Source organism: Nesoenas mayeri (genome assembly GCF_963082525.1).
Source record: "Nesoenas mayeri genome assembly, chromosome: 1".
In the NCBI taxonomy this organism is placed as follows: domain Eukaryota; kingdom Metazoa; phylum Chordata; class Aves; order Columbiformes; family Columbidae; genus Nesoenas; species Nesoenas mayeri.
The window spans coordinates 69,183,084-69,199,352 of NC_137541.1; the positions used below are offsets into that span (position 1 = coordinate 69,183,084).

At 39.5% G+C, this 16,269-nt stretch overlaps 1 protein-coding gene across 1 annotated transcript in view; it reads right to left on the minus strand.

Moving 5' to 3' along the window:
* The window catches only part of VWF (von Willebrand factor), a gene marked incomplete at its 3' end in the record, with an annotated part of 145,307 nt that overhangs the window by 5,448 nt on the left and 123,590 nt on the right, over positions 1–16,269 (minus strand). The window contains exons 45-49 of the mRNA XM_080343088.1: positions 14,407–14,590; positions 13,475–13,515; positions 6,189–6,305; positions 2,849–2,947; positions 1,504–1,632 (exon numbers count right to left, since the gene is read on the minus strand). Coding sequence (XP_080199214.1) covers positions 1,504–1,632; positions 2,849–2,947; positions 6,189–6,305; positions 13,475–13,515; positions 14,407–14,590 — 570 coding nt within the window. The remainder of the gene's footprint in view (positions 1–1,503; positions 1,633–2,848; positions 2,948–6,188; positions 6,306–13,474; positions 13,516–14,406; positions 14,591–16,269) is intronic.

The following is a 16,269-nucleotide window of genomic DNA, read 5'->3' on the forward strand; positions in this document are numbered from 1 at the left end:
ATGGAGAAATATTTATGTTGCAGGGTGATGCCATTGTTGCACTAAACCCCTGAACTTACATCCAAAAGTTTGAAGGGGTTTTTAATCAAAAAACTTAAACTTTCCATCTGTAACTAGATGAAAACCACCTTTTTTTCCTGAACTGAAAAAGTTCGTTTTTTTGGATGGGAGGAAAATAAATGTAGGTTGGGAATTTCTTGTTAAAAAGTAAATTATTATTCATTTTCAATTAAGACCTTTGGAATATAATAATAACCCTAAGCCTGTAACATAATTCAGTATTTTTCTAAATCATTGTTTGTATAACAAAACTATGTGTGCTAAAGTAATTTCATGAAGTGAGAAATGCACTGTAGAATCTTTATTCTTCCTGCATTATACATATCAAATCCTCCATTTCCTCAATGTGCATGTAGAGAGAGACATGGGAACAAGCTTTTTTAAAGGTTTCCTGCTTCCTGCCCAAGCAAATGGGGACAAGTGGATATAAAATCATAGAAACACTTTGGTGGGAAGAGACCCTCAGGATCATTGAGTCCAACCATAACCTAACTCTAGCACTAAGCCATGTCCCTAAGAACCTCATCTCAATGCCTTTTAAACACCTCCAGGGATGGTGACTTCACCACTTCCCCGGGCAGCTTGTTCGAATGCCTGACAACACTTTCCAATCTAAACCTCCCCTGGTGCAACTTGAGGCCATTTCCTCTTGTCTTATCACTTTTTGCTTGGGAGAAGAGACCAACACCCTCCATGCTACAACCTCCTTTCAGGTAGTTGTAGAAAGCGATAAGGCCTCCCCTCAGCCTCCTTTTCTCCAGGCTAAACAGCCCCAGTTCCCTCAGCTGCTCCTCATCAGACTTGTGCTCCAGGCCCTGACCAGCTTCGTTGACCTGTGTCATGCTAGATGAGCAAAAGCAGGCCCCTATGTGCTACACCCCAACTTGCACTCTTCCTCAGTGTATGTCTAACCTGAAATCACAAGAAAGATGGGTGGACGTGTTGGATGGGTTTTTTATTATATCATTATATCAAACACCCGCAAATGTGGACATTTGAGCTCTTCCTACAGTACCTATGAGCGTAGAAAAAAAATATCTTAGCCTTTCATATACATATTCCTAGAAAAAAGGGGCTGATATGACTGTTTTCTTGCTTTGCATAACTATCCACACAGTTTTGCTCTGGATTCCAAACTGAAAACATTGTTAGAATGAGCATTTTCTTATATTTTCTCCTTCGTATGGAACAGAATCACTGTAAGCTCAGCATCTCCCCTGCAGTATGGTCACACATAAAACCAGAATGTATTTTAAAATAATAATAATAATAAAACAGTACATTTTTCTGAATTTCAAAGAAAGTTCAAATTCAGTTTAGCCAATGTACTAGGAGAGAGCTGGGGTTTCCCACCATAGTACACATAAGGTACCTATATACCAAACCATAAACATGACAGAGTCTGTTAGGAAACCTGGAAACAGGACCAATTTCACTACTTACTCCTTCAGCCAGACATCTTCTGGAATTAAATGGAGGACAGCCAGTGATTCTCCTTTCCCAGATAAATTCCCCTTTCTCATTTACTTTACAGGAGTGACTGTCACACCCATCGTAAAGTGATTCATTTGGCTGTAAAGATTTAAGGACTGTTAGATTTACACAGAAACAACATGGGACAGTAAGTTTTCAGGATACTATACAACCTGACTCTTCCTTTACTGATATTTCAATTAATGTATCATGGTGTTTAAGTTTATATAACATTGAAATATTTAGTAAACAGAATTGTTTAACAACAAAGTCATCATCTTCTGTTTATTTCCATAACCATCTTGTTTACAACTCAGTCAGGACTGCCAAAAACTGCCCTTTATCAGCTCTTACCAGGGAAGAAAATTCTCATAAGAGAAACTTGTCTAAGTGAGAAACTTGGGATTTTGGCCCTTGAATTGTCTTTTAAAGGGACATATATATGAATATTTAACTTCCAGCTGAGCTGGAAGCTTCTTTAAAAAACAAACAAACAAACAAAAAAAACATAAAAACTCCCAGCACATCCACATAGAATCAATCATTAAGTTTGGAAAAGAACTTTAAGATCACTCATTCCAAGCTTAAACTTAAGACTGCCCAGTCCACTAATAAACCGTGTCCCTAACTGCCAGGTGTACAAGTCTTTTATATACCTTCAAGAATGGTGACTCATTAGGACTTGTTATGTAGACCCGTCACCTGCTTCATTGCTCTTCCCACACTTCCCCCATCTAAAACTTAGCTCAGGAATGGAATAGAAGATAATGTTATATGCTGTTTCTCATGACAAGCTGACAGGTTCTAACCAGAAAAATATCCACTCTTGTTTAAAAAACTATCATGCTGGAGAAATTTTTCAAAATTCACATTTTCAACTTAAGTTATCTGTTTCTCATTTAAAATTTTCTCTTAGTAGTAGTTTAATCTCATATTCCAGTTAAGGTTCCTTGATAATATTCATGCTTGCAGGTGCATTCAGAATGCCCCTCTAGAATTTTGCACTGTGGTCTGAAATCTCCTTTTTTAATTTAAAAAACAAACAAAAAAACCCCACCAAACCAAACCAAAAAAACACACACCAAACAAAAAACCACCACAAAAAACAAGACCACAAACAAAAACAACAACAAAAACCACAAACAAACAAGTGAAAAAATCTTTCTTGATAAACCATTCTGAGATATAAAAGACAAGACACTAGTAATACCATGCTGCCTATCCAAAAAGGAGGAAAAAATACAGTTTCCTTGTGTTCGCCAGTACTCTGTGTTACATTCACATTTACTCATAAAGAAGAGTGCTTAAAACATACCTGAAGGTATTTAAGCCTTCCGTCTCTCAGTCTGATGCCACATGAAGTTGGCACACACTTTCCACAGCAAGAGCCAGGGATTTCCTCTCTTCTGTAATTCTAGAAGGTAAAGCACATTTTTCTGTGTTTATTTTTGTTTAAGCACGCTTCCTACTCTTTTTTGCAGAAGTCATTTCATTTTTTGTTTGGGGTTTTTTTGTTTTGTTGTGGTTTTGTTTTGTTTTGTTTTGTTTTCCTAAAGACTCAGTGGACAAAGTGATAACCAGAAAATTGTTTTTTTGAACAGCTTAATCTAATTAGGTGTATATGTCTGTTTTTTCTTTTGGAAAGGCTGGCATTAATCCTTGTACTGATTCATTATATAATAGGGATAGAGGTTTATTTCCAAGTACAAAGTCTTCTGTGTCCACTTCACAATATTCTTTGACTATAACAGTTGTACGGTCAGGTCCTCTATACAACACATGACAGTAGGCAAGGGTAAGAAACTTAATAAAATGCTTTGAGTGACATACAGGTAACATTTGTGGTGTTACAGGAGCTTCTCTGTAAAGTTAATGAATACTACACAGTGCAACTTGGAAAAGTATTTTGAAGTGCTTCACCTAGGAGAAGACGGCAAGGTAACCAGTAATCACTGGGCAGGGGAAAGGGGAGAATAAGGCTAAGGTTGAAAATTTGGACTATGGAAAGAAAAAGAAAATGGCCAGACAAACCAAGAAAGTAAAAAGAACATCAGAGACGGTATGATATAATAAAATTAAAAAGGAGAGAAAGAAAAGAGGAATAATGGAGCCCTACAAATGGCACAATAGGAAAAATACAGTGGCAGGGGAAGAAGTAAGAAGAATAAGTGGGACTAGATGGAGAGGAAGAAAGGTACAGAGTGGATAATGGAAAGAAAAAATAAAAAAGGAACTGAGTTAATATATTAAATGTCCCACAGTAATGTCTCCAGCTGCTACACATAACCAACACCTGCTTATGATGAGCTGAACTTTTTAAAGACAACAAACACTTTCTGGTTGAGTGAAGGCATGCATGCTATCCATATGTTTTTTATAGAAAAAGAATTTGGGAAGGGTGTGGGCTACTATTAAATCATTGGAAGAAACCATAGTTCATTGTTATTTAGGTAAACGTGCGCTGTTAGCAAAAATATAAGCACGTAAAGTAGGTCATAAAATGACCAAAAAAATGACACTGATGAGCAGAATATGCTGAAATTGGCTGCATTTCAATTACCAGTGAGTTTACTTTCACAGCTTCGGCATCCAGTAGAAAGCAGGTGTTCCTGAGAGAGTATACGCTCTTAACCTGTGATCTTATCCACTATGAAAGAACTGCTTTTACCCTGGGTATACCTGAAATCAGCAACTCTGAGACAGGAAAAATGTGTGTGAATCCCACTGGCCTTAGAGGGAGATGAAGACATTCTGTATCTTATTTGATATTTTTTTCCCCTCAAGCTCCACAGATTCATTACAATGGCTACAAAGGACAACATACACTTTGACCTGCAACCTCTCTAGGGTAACTGCACATCTCCTAAACACAAGTACATAGTGCTCAATAAGCCAAACTGGAAATTGCCCTTTCTTCAGAATTTTTTTTTGTTTAGTCTGTACTTTCAGGTCAGGTCGGGGGAAGGAGCTCTTTGGGAATTGTGTGGGTGGTAAAAGAAACAGGAGAGGAATGTTTCCCCACTTTTTTTAGCATGTATTTTATTGGTTCCTCTACCTTTAATTTCTACAGCTGGCTTCTCGCATTGAAAAGCAAGAATTGATGTTCCTGTATTTTTGTGTGGGAACATGCATATGCACACATGTTTCTGGCCATAGATTCATTCTAGTGTGTCTGGCTTTTTTTCATTGATCTGCCAAGTTATATTTTGTAGAAGAGAGAAAGATGCTCAGCACTGAGCTTGGCCATTTATTTTCCTTTCAGAAGCCTGTGTCTATAATTATACCTTACAGGAGGGGTGATATTAGGGTCCAGAAACACACTAAGTATTGCAGATTCTACCTTTTGTCACAGGCTACATCCACATCAGTAAACAAATGGTGTCAAAGCCAGTTTTCTGGCACTGCAGAGAACTGGAACATATGTGTATGTCTAAACTGTATCCTTCTTACTAAACAGGCTGGCCTTGGGTTATCCTAACTACTGGCTTGTGCCTGGGCATTATTTGGAAGTTTGCTAGTTAGAACAGGCCAGTTGGGACACTGCTGACAATTCTTAACGGTAAGTGGTTACAGGACATAACCTGAGCCTGCAGTCTTGCTCTGCTTAGTTTATTAGTACAGGTGAAACCACAGAAACTTAATTTACAATATTGTCCTTTCTGGTTCTACGTGGGGTTTGAAAACTGGATTCATCCGAAACTCTGCCCCTCTCTTTTGCAGGGACCACATCAATGTATGTCTCTCCTGGTTATCAGGGAAGCCCATACAATCATGTCAGAGAAGTGGCTTTTTGGTGCAACAGACACTGCTCACACAGGCCCTAGGTTTGGTTGGGCCCATTGGGCTCCATCCAGTACCCAGGGAAAGGCAGAAGAGGGCTGGTCATTTAAACCTTTTCCTGTGAAACTCAGTTGCTGATCTGTGCTCTTCAGACAGGGGGAGATTAGCCCGGCCTCTGCAACTTGCTTAGATTTCCTTCTACTTGAGGTATTGGTGCTAAGAGAGAAAATTACATGACTGATAAAGAACTAGTCAGGCATTCCAGTCACACTGTTAGTCAGTGGAATAAAAATGGGAGCTATTTGCCTCTGGCTTTCCCAGCCAAGCTCGTTCCTTGCAGATGATGGCAGCAAAGCAGCAGCAGTCTTCAAAAAGGCCAGTGGAACTGATGGGGACAATTACCTCAAATGACCTAAGGTATGGCTGGGAACCTGATAGAAATATTACTGAGCCCAGCTATCAGACAATTTGAAATAGTCATAGGAATGCCCTGAAGCATGGAAATCTGGCTGAGCTACCAGTCCCTGAAGAGGCAGATAATACTGTAGGAAAGGAGACATAGCAGTTCCTGTGCAAATGTTTTTCCAAACCTTATTTTGCCCTAAAGGTAAATAGTCTAAAATTATATACAGAAAAATGTGCCTGTGGACCTAAGTACTATGAAAAGTTATGTTTCATGCACTGTGGATTTAGATCACATTTGTATCTTTCATCTAATTCAGGAAAAGAAGAACACAGGGCCGTGACTTCTCAGAAAAATTTGAAGGCAACAGGTCTCAGAGCTGTACAGAGCATAAACTGGTGTATACAATGAAGAACATGATCTTCTCATCAGACACATTCTTAACCAGAACATCCAGACCACTTGCACTTACTACTGGGCATGGTTCACAGCTTAATTTTGTACATGTCAGGGTGTATCTCCGAGAAGAGGTTGACTGGAGAGAGCAGACACATGTTGTGCATTGATCCACCATCAGGCGTCTCCATGGCTGAAACATTAGAACCAGTTTGTAAGTCAGTGACTGTTTCTTAAGAAAAACTCAGATAAATCAGCAATTTTATGTAGGTTAAATCTCTTTCATTATATCTTGCATTTCAATTCCTTGCGAGAGAAAACAGAAAACCAATGGCCCCACTTTCCAGAGACACAAATTTTTGCATGTATATTTCCACAACCAGCAGAATTTTTCAAATAAGCCCTTTAGAATTCCTTAATCTGTGAAATGGCATTAGCATTTTTTACTTCATTGATTACAGAGCTAGCATGCAAGAAAGGAATCCCTGAAAGTGGTGAGCAAGGTTTTGTCGTGAGTTATCCTCATTACTTGTTCATTTTTCCTAAGTGCAGTGAATTGATTTGCCAAGGGGGTTTTATTCTTGAGCCATTGCAGCCCACAGATTATGGGCAAAAATTACTTGTTATTGTTCTTGTAATAATACTTCTTAGTATCTCTAGAGGCCTAAAAGCTTGAAACTGAGAAAGGAGAAAGAAAAACAAAACCAGAATTACTGGGTGAAGAAGTGCACTTGTCCACAGTTACAAGCAAACCAGTGGCTGAGCTGGCACACGGTTCAAGTACCCTGAGCTCTTCCCCAGCACCTTGCTTGCACGATCCCACCACCTTTACTCAGCCACCTATCCACAGTCCAGGAGATTCCTCCAGTGCATTGATGATAACTTCCTGATGCAAATGGTAGGTGAGCCAACTAGAAGAGGAGTGCTGCTGGATATCATCCTCACTAAAAAGGAGAGTCTGATTGAAGCAGAAAAGGTTGAGGGCTGCCTTGGCTGCAGCGACCATGAGATAGTGGAGTTCAGGATCTCATGTGGCAGGAACAGAATATCAAGCAGAATTGCAACCCTTTACTTCAGTAGGGCCAACTTCGACCTTTTCAAACAATTGCTAGGAGAAATCCCATGGGAAAGGGTACTTGAAGGTAAAGGGGCTGAAGATAGTTGGTTAGCATTCAGGGACTGCTTCTTCCAAACTGAAGATCAGAGCATCCCGACATGTAGGAAGTCAGGGGAGGGAGCCAGGAGACCTGCTCCGTTAAACAGAGAACTGCTGGGCAAGCTCAAATGGAAGAACAGAGTTTACAGATCATGGAAGGAGGGGTTGGCCACTTGGGAAAAATATAAGGCTCTTGTCAGAGGATGTAGGGAGGCAACTAGGAAAGCCAAGGCCTCCTTAGAATTAAACCTTGTGAGAGGGGTCAAGGACAACAGAAAGAGCTTCTTCAAATACATCGCAGATAAAGCTAACACTAGGGGCAATGTAGCCTCACTGATGAATGAGGTGGGTGCTCTGGTGACAGAAAATACAGAGAAGGTAGAGTTACTGAATGCCTTCTTTGTCTCTGTCTACTCTGCCGGAAGCTGTCCTGAGGAGCCCCGTACCCCTGAGGCCCCAGAGGAAGTCAGAAAAATGGGGGAGTTTGCCTTGGTTGATGAGGACTGGGTTAGGGAGCAATTAAGCAATCTAGACATCCATAAATCCATGGGTACAGAGGAGGTGCACCCGCAGGTCCTGAGGGAGCTCGCTGAGGTCATTGCTAGGCCACTCTCCATCACCTTTGCTAAGCTGTGGGACACAGGAGAGGTACCTGGGGACTGGAAGAAAGCAAATGTCAGTCCAGTCTTCAGAAAGGGCAAGAAAGAGGACCTGGGTAACTATAGACTGGTCAGCCTCAACTCTGTCCTTGGTGCCATCTCAAGGCATATCAAGGATAAGAGTGTCATTAGGGGCATTCGACATGGCTTCACCAAGGGGAAGTCATGCTTAACCAACCTCATAGCCTTTTATGAGGACATGAACAAGTGGAAAGATGATGGCAAAGCAGTGGATGTGGTCTATCTTGATTTCAGTAAAACATTTGACACATTCTTCCACAGCATCCTCGCAGCTAAATGGAGGAAGTGTAGACTGGCTGATCAGGTAGTGAGGTGGACTGGGAACTGGCTGAAGGAAAGAAGCCAGAGAAGTTGTGGTCAATGGGGTGGAGTCTATTTGGAGGCCTGTATCTAGTGGAGTCCCTCAAGGGTCGGTACTGGAACAAGTACTATTCAATATATTCATCAACAACTTGGATGAGGGAATTGAGTGCACTATCAGCAAGTTTGCTGTTGACACCAAGCTGGGAGGAGTGGCTGACACGCCAGAAGGCTGTGCTGCCATCCAGTGAGACCTGAACAGGCTGGAGGGTTTGGCAGGGAAAAATTTAATGAAATATAACAAGGGCAAGTGTAGAGTCTTACATCTGGGTAGGAACCAACCCAGGTTCTAGGGTAAGTAGGGGAACAACCTGTTAGAGAGAAGTGTAGGTGAAAGGGACCTGGAGGTCCTGATGCACAGCAGGATGAACATAAGCCAGCACTCACTGTGCCCTTGTGGCCAGAAAGGCCAATGGCATCCTGGGGTATAGTACAAGGGGGGTGGTTAGTAGGTTGAGAGAGGTTCTCCTTCCCCTCTACTCTGCCCTGGTGAGACCACATCTGGAATATTGTGTCCAGTTCCGGGCCCCTCAGTTCAAGAAGGACAGGGAACTGCTGGAGAGAGTCCAGCACAGAGCCAAGAAGATGATTAAGGGAGTGGAGCGTCTCTCTTACAAGGAAAGGCTGAGGGAGCTGGGTCTCTTTAGCTTGGAGAAGAGGAGACTGAGGGGTAACCTCATTAATGTTTATAAGTATGTAAAGGGTGAGTGTAACAAGGATGGAGCCAGGCTCTTCTGAGTGATAACCAATGATAAAACAAGGGGCAATGGGTACAAATTGGAACACAGGAGGTTCCACTTAAATATGAGAAGAAACTTCTTCACAGTGAGGGTAACGGAGTACTGAAACAGGCTGCCCAGGGAGGTTGTGGAGTCTCCTACTCTGGAGACATTCAAAACCCGCCTGGACACATTCCTGTGTAACCTCATCTAGATGTTCCTGCTTCGGCGTGGGGGTTGGACAAGATGACCTTTCAAAGTCCCTTCCAATCCCTAACATTCTGTGATTCTGTGACCTTTTCAAAGCAAGCAAAACCAGCATTTAAAATGCAGAGCAAAAATGCTAAACTATTAAAAGAGAAAAAAATAAAAAGCATGTGGAACTAGTAATTGGATTTCTAGCAGGGAAATTCTAAATACAAAATCTTTCTGCCTCCCCAGTGCATAACCTTTAATTTCAACTCCCAAATAAACAAACTGTTATGGTTGAAGAGACAAAATGAGAGAAGTCTATTCAAGATTTTCACTAAGAACTTACAGAGACCAATAAATAAGGTAAACAAACACTGAATATTGCTAGATTATAAAAGCTTTCAGTTGTGCTTCAGAAGTCAATGAAATGTCACTGTTGACTCAATTTGGAACAGTAATTTCCCATGCTACGTACTATGCACACCATCAAATTCCTTTTTTTCTTGTTCCACACTAGTAAACACTCATGGAACAAATGGAGTAAAACTGAGAAGCTGGCCAGGGTAACAGTGTAAAAATGTAATGTGTTTATGGGTAGTTTAGAGCCAATATTTTGACATATACACTGAAGGACAAATGTTCTGATTAAAGAATTTTAATTGCATTCTTACTCTGCACCCCAGCACAACAGAGGTCCTCACTGGTTTTCTATAAAACATCGGCAATAGCAATTACTTTTTTCTTATCTTGTAGAAGTCTAGAAAAAAGATCCTCCGCACACAACATGATGGAGATGGTGATACCAGTGGGGAGATCCATTTATTTTAAAAACTTATCTTGAGACCTCAGCACAGGACTCTACAACTTTGGGGTCATCAGTCTGGAGGGTTAAAACTTCTCAATGGATGCAGGCATAAAGATACACTCATAACATTTTCCTATGGGAGAGGGATGGCTAACAAATGTCATATGAAACCTTAAATGACTTCTCTTTTGCTCCCATCATTGAAAAGCATTCTGACACCAGAGTGAACATATGTATGTATACACAAAAGCCTTGCAAATCTGAGAGATGTCCTCATCACGTTGACCTATTTGAAAATATGTTTGGGTTCATTCTGTTTATTATCATAATTATACTTAATTTAGGCCCTCTAGAAGCAAAAGTTTATCACAGAATGCCTCAGTAGCTCTAGGCTTTCACATCATGAAGAAATTATCTATAAAGCCACAATTAATATTACAATTAATATACTCATTAGATCTCCTAATAGTTCTAACATTCCAATTAAATACAAAAATATAGATAAAGTTGATTTTATACTAGAATCACGGTTACAGGCAGGAACATAGGGCTTACTAGAGACAGATTGACATGAAATCCTCACACTTAAGTGCCTTGAACTTTTGAGGGAATGTCTTACCTTGATCCAAAGTTTGCATTACAGTATAGTTATAATATTTATTCATGTATTTAGGGAACAGTATGCAAATGGCTTTAACAATGACTTTCTCTGAACAGACATAGCTTAGTATGACAGAACCAAATGAAATAATGGATTGATACATCTTTTCTCCTTCATATAATTTACAACTATAGTGTGTTTTCTTGGCTAACTTGGAATGAAATGTCAACATCTGCTAACCGAGTGTTAGTCCGTTGAACCAAAATAACCTGCATAAAGTCCAAATCTACTCAGATCTCCTTCAAAAATGCCACTCAGTAAAAGCCTGGGAAAACAGATGAGTGATACAGATAATCCTTTTGGTAAATACAGCCACCTGCTTGGAAGTCTGCAGTTAAAGCCCACAGCATTGTTAAGAATAGCAGAGTGAATGCAATACACCAAATTACTGGAATATAATATTGGTAACCAGATACAAGACAAAAATGCAAAGGGATTAAGGACACAGTCAGCTAACAGAACTGCAGTAAAAGACTCAAAACTTGGAACTATTCAGTGAATGAGTTAATGGAGCAAAGCTTTCCCTTGGTATAAAATGAAACTTGAAACTTATTCTTAAAGGACACAGAAAAAAGGTTTAGAGATCCAGGAAGTATAAACTTCTGTGGACATCACATCTTCCTTCCTGCCCAGAACTCTGGAACAGTCAATGAAGTAGAGAATAGTGTAAGAAAAAGCTGTAGGAATGCTAGCTGCTCAAAAGCTTTCAGATATAGAGCTGAATAGTTTACAGTAAGTCACTAAATGAAGCTAGCTTAATTGAAAAGTTTCTTAATTTAAGACAAATTCTAGTATAAGGTCTATTTTTTATTTTTAACTAAAGATTACAACTTTGTTTAGAAATCTTCCAAGGTTATATCTCAACTCGAATTTCACACACTCTATCCTGATAAAATAGTTTGGTAACTGCATTGTTGAATGCTAACTTCAGTAATGCTTGACATTCGTGACAGCAAGTTACAAAAGTAACGTAACAGCTGGGGCCTACCTACACCCTCAAAATCTCACGAAGGCAGTTTTTGATAAATGATCATTGTAAGGAAGAACAATAACATTTTTAAATCAATATTAAAGGAAAAAAAAAAAAAAGATATCTTTTATATATAACCAGATAGCAAATGAGTCAAAATGTACATTTGTGTTAGCAGAAATACTTAGAGAATTTATTCCGAATTGGCAAAATTTTATTAAGATAGGAATTTTTCTCAATATTGTAGAAGCTGAAATATTTCATTTTTTTAAAGTCTTCAAAATACAGATACTTCTTATTTTGCCTTCAACATGGCATTTTGTTTCATAATTTGCTTATGTTTAATTTCAAAGTATTTTAAAATATTTTAAAATACTTGAAAACAGAGCAATGACTTTACTTGACAGGACAAGGAAACATTTTGTTGGAAGAGAAAAAAATGAGTCATGAAAGAATAGCATGCAACTGGAAAAACACCTTATTTTTGCAACACAGGATATATATAAACATATATGCATACTCCACATAACAGAGGGTGGCAGGAGCTAGCAATTACTATGTTGCATGACCTCGTCTACAAGTATGGTCCTTATGAAATGCCAGAACTAGTTTTGACAACATACTATAAAGGAGACAAATAGAGGAACTGAACAGAAAGCAGATTATTTCAGATTTTGTTACTTTAAAACCTTTCTACCAGTGTTCTGGCAAGAGACACAGAGTTATTCATTTGATTTAATTCTACAGGGAAGTAATCCATACACAGAATGATGGATGCTTGATGACAAGGCTTTAGCTCTTACAAACTGAGAAACTTATGCCTATTGACTTCGAAAAAAGAAAAATAAATAAATAAATAAATAAATAAATGGAGAAAGGTTCTCTCTGCCATACCTCAAAAGTCCAAAGAGATTTGGTTAAACTCGTATTTTAAATAAATGAAAATGAAAGACATACCTTGACAATGCAGGAACACGTAAGTTAAAAGTTAGGTTAAATTATTAAAAGGAACCTGTTTCCCTGGGGGATGATGAGAATATTTAGGGCTCTTTGACACCAGAGGTGCTGCCAGAATATGGATTTAGGGAAACAATGGACAATTGACAGAGCTCTCCAAAGATAAATTCAGCATAAATGAGATCAGATGCTTAAATCGCATCACTCCCACTGTCATGGGCTAGGTTAAACATGTCTTAATCTAGCCATTAAATGTTGAGTTGAGAAAAAATTTCCTCTGAGGGCATATCAGCAGGGATCTTGAAAAGGGACAGAGGTCAATCAGTGAGGAAGCTCAGTTTTCCTCTTCCTGCCAATAGCCAAGGAGGGATACCCCTCCTTCCACACAGGTGGAGCAGGAGTCTCCATCCTTTTTTAATCTGCCTTATCCTCTAGGTAGAATACAGGAAGTTTTTGCTTCCCCAAAGTGGGCAAGGATCATTTTTTTGAGATTATCCCTCATAGATAGTTTCCTGTGTATTTGGCAGCCTGCAAGTCATTACACAGAACAGATTACCACAGTTCCTACAGTTTCTAAGCACTTTTCTCAAGAATTCTTTCAAGATAAGGAAACATTATTGTCCCTGTTTTGCAGAGATACCCATTGTCATATAGGAAGACTGTGGCAGGGTCATGAACTGAACATACACATGCTGAGCCTCTTGCCACTGCTTTTACCCCAAGGTCTCACTTGCAGGGATTCTGTCTGAACAAAACTGCTTTGTATGCTTATGTGTTTTCTGGCAAGTTTTTGTTCTTCAAAAGCTTGTTCATGTATCTAAATGTCTTATTATCACAGCAAATACAAGGAATCATGTCTTACCCCAATAACAGTGCCATTCAAAGGACAACCATTCAAGGGAACTGGAAAAGAAGATAATATTCCATTTAGCATTACCATTATCATGACATTACCAAGATTTAATAAAACACAAGTATGGTTTTTTGTTTTATTGGAGTTCCAACTGAGGACATGTAGATCTAGTTTTACTGTAAAGAGGCATAATTGAGCTCTCATACATTACACCTTGAAAGTCAGCAATTTGTCAGTTAACCTGAATTCTACCTCAAAATATCTCTTCCTGAGCTGTTTTTTAACAAATATATGGCACAATATAAATTTTCCCCTCTGTTCAAGCCTCACATTCTCAGAAGCTGCACTCAGGCTTTCTGTAAGTTACAGTGGTTGTTTCCCCTCCTCCTCCCACTGTTAGCTCCCACCTTATGGTTGCAAATATACTTGTCAATTAAACATGACTGGGAGTCTTTCCACACTGAGGGCAATTAGCCAAATCTTCTGATTTGGACTTTTGACCCGAGTCTATGCTAGGAAATGGCCACAGCCATAATGCTCAGAGACACACAGAAGACAGCATGGCTGCATGTACACTTCCTGTTCGTACCAGGCTCTGAGGAGAATGTTGAACCTTCCTAGGCCAAAAGGATCTCAAGACTTCTATTAAATGCTTGATGATGCAGGCTAGAGCTGTAGAAAAGTAGCCTAGTTGTCTCCCTGAAGCAATGCATAATAGCTTCAACAATAAGTACTTCAAGAGGTGACAGTGAACATCAACTGGAAAGAGAAAGTAAAAGCAGCAGGTGCTTTTGCACTTAAGGTCTGAATTATACAGGAGAGCTTCAAAGTAGTACTGTACTTGCACAACATGCACTCTTGAAATTGCTGTTGAGAAACAGATCATCAGCACAAGATGATTCATTCTCTAGTGATTCCATTTGTCATAAACAAAACCTTACCACATCTGCAGGAAGGACAACAGTCTATCATTTGGTCACAGCGCAGTTCAGTTCCCTCTGGACAGTCAGGCACATCCATTTGAGAGCAAGAGAAATTCTTCTGCTGCACAAAAACCTCGTTGTTCACTCGGACACACTCATTGATTATGCAGTGGTTGAAGGGGGATCGCCACTCCGTGCCGACCTGATGGGAAATTGTGAAAGGATTAAATACAGGCAGCAGTATTCGTGTCACTGGACAGAGGGAAGACCACCACAGCCAACATGCTGGATCGCAAAAAGCATGTTTACTGAATCAGGAACAGTCTGTCACTCAAGAGTTCTCCACAAATTCTCACCGCAACAATCAGTTTATGGAACAGTCTGCTGCTTGGTTTGTAGAGTATAGGAGTTACAGCAGTATCCTTAAGGTGAAAAATAAAGAGGCAGATTTAATAACACATGAAGAAGAAAAAGCACTCTTAACTAGATTTAATTCCGCATTTGTTACTGTGTAGCTGGCTGCACTACCTTGCACTGTAGCCAAGCTGGCCCTCTCTCTGCTGGAACCTGCTGCAAATTGGCTCTACCAAGCCCAAAGGAGGTCTTGGCAACAGGGTCTGGACCTGAAAATACTTGCGAATGTGAAGCAACTGGATGCTGTGGACAGCCCTGCTGGTTAGAATCACCCGTGGGTCAGACAAGACAGAAACTTCAAGTGTTTTTATGGGAAGAGGCATCACCAACAGCCAGAAAGAAGATGCTGTCACAGCTCAAGGCTGGGAGGAGCTGATCACTGCTTTGAAGCTGTATGCCTCCACTGTTAACCGTCTTCAAATACACCTCAAGTATAGTGACAGTGAAAATCAGACCTCCAACTCCAGTAAATTCAAACATCTTTGCTCAGAAAATTAGAGATTATTTTTCTCTCATGTGTTAAATATTTAGTTCTTTGTTAATGACAAAACAGTTGAAAGAGGACACAGCAAGAAAGAGACATCAGAATGTAAGGATGTATGGCTCCATTAGGACAATAGAACTAAGTAAGACACAGTGAGACATCAAAATAAGCCTTCTGAAAGCTTGTTTTATGAAGCAGAGAAGAATGTTGATCCACATTAAGAAATGCCCTTGGCAAAATCACAGAGGAGGAAGGGCATAAAATGATAGATTAACATTTTTTAAAAGACAGCAGCAGACTGCCTTTGTAAAAGAAGCAATTAAAAAGTTAATATTAAGTATGTGAGCATGAGATATAGATGAAAATGCAAACACATTATGAAAACCATCACTTAGGGAATAAAAGATGAGGAGAAGGTCTGTTATTTTAAACATATTTAACTTATGTTCCTGCCTTTGTTGAATCCCAAGCTCTGTGTAGAATTAAGCAATTTAATGCTACCGGGGCAGGCAAAAGCTTGCCAAGGGTGGTAGAGTTAGGGACAGAACAAACTGAATAGCCTGAAGGAATTAAAAATGTAGGCAAGAAAATAAACAAACATGCACATAGCTTTACAGAATAGGTGGGTATCTGCAGAGTATTTTAAATGGTTGTTGCAAGCACTCACTTCCTGTTGGGCTCTTTGAATCCTAAGTGAAGAGGCACACTGCTGAAAATAAACTGTTATTTTGAGCAGAAAACAAGCATGGCCATTGCTGCAGTCTGATGTGACATGCAGCAAACATCTATATCTATAGCAACCAGAGAATAATTTGTGTTTCTATCCTCATTTACTTCCTTATATTTCAGTACATACCAAATAGGATAACCTGTTTGAATAGAACTGGGAAATTCAAGAAATCTGCTACCCCATCTGCCAGCTATCCATAGAGTAATACAAAGTAATTGGGATAATTTAAACAAGTAGCTTACAGACAGAGCAA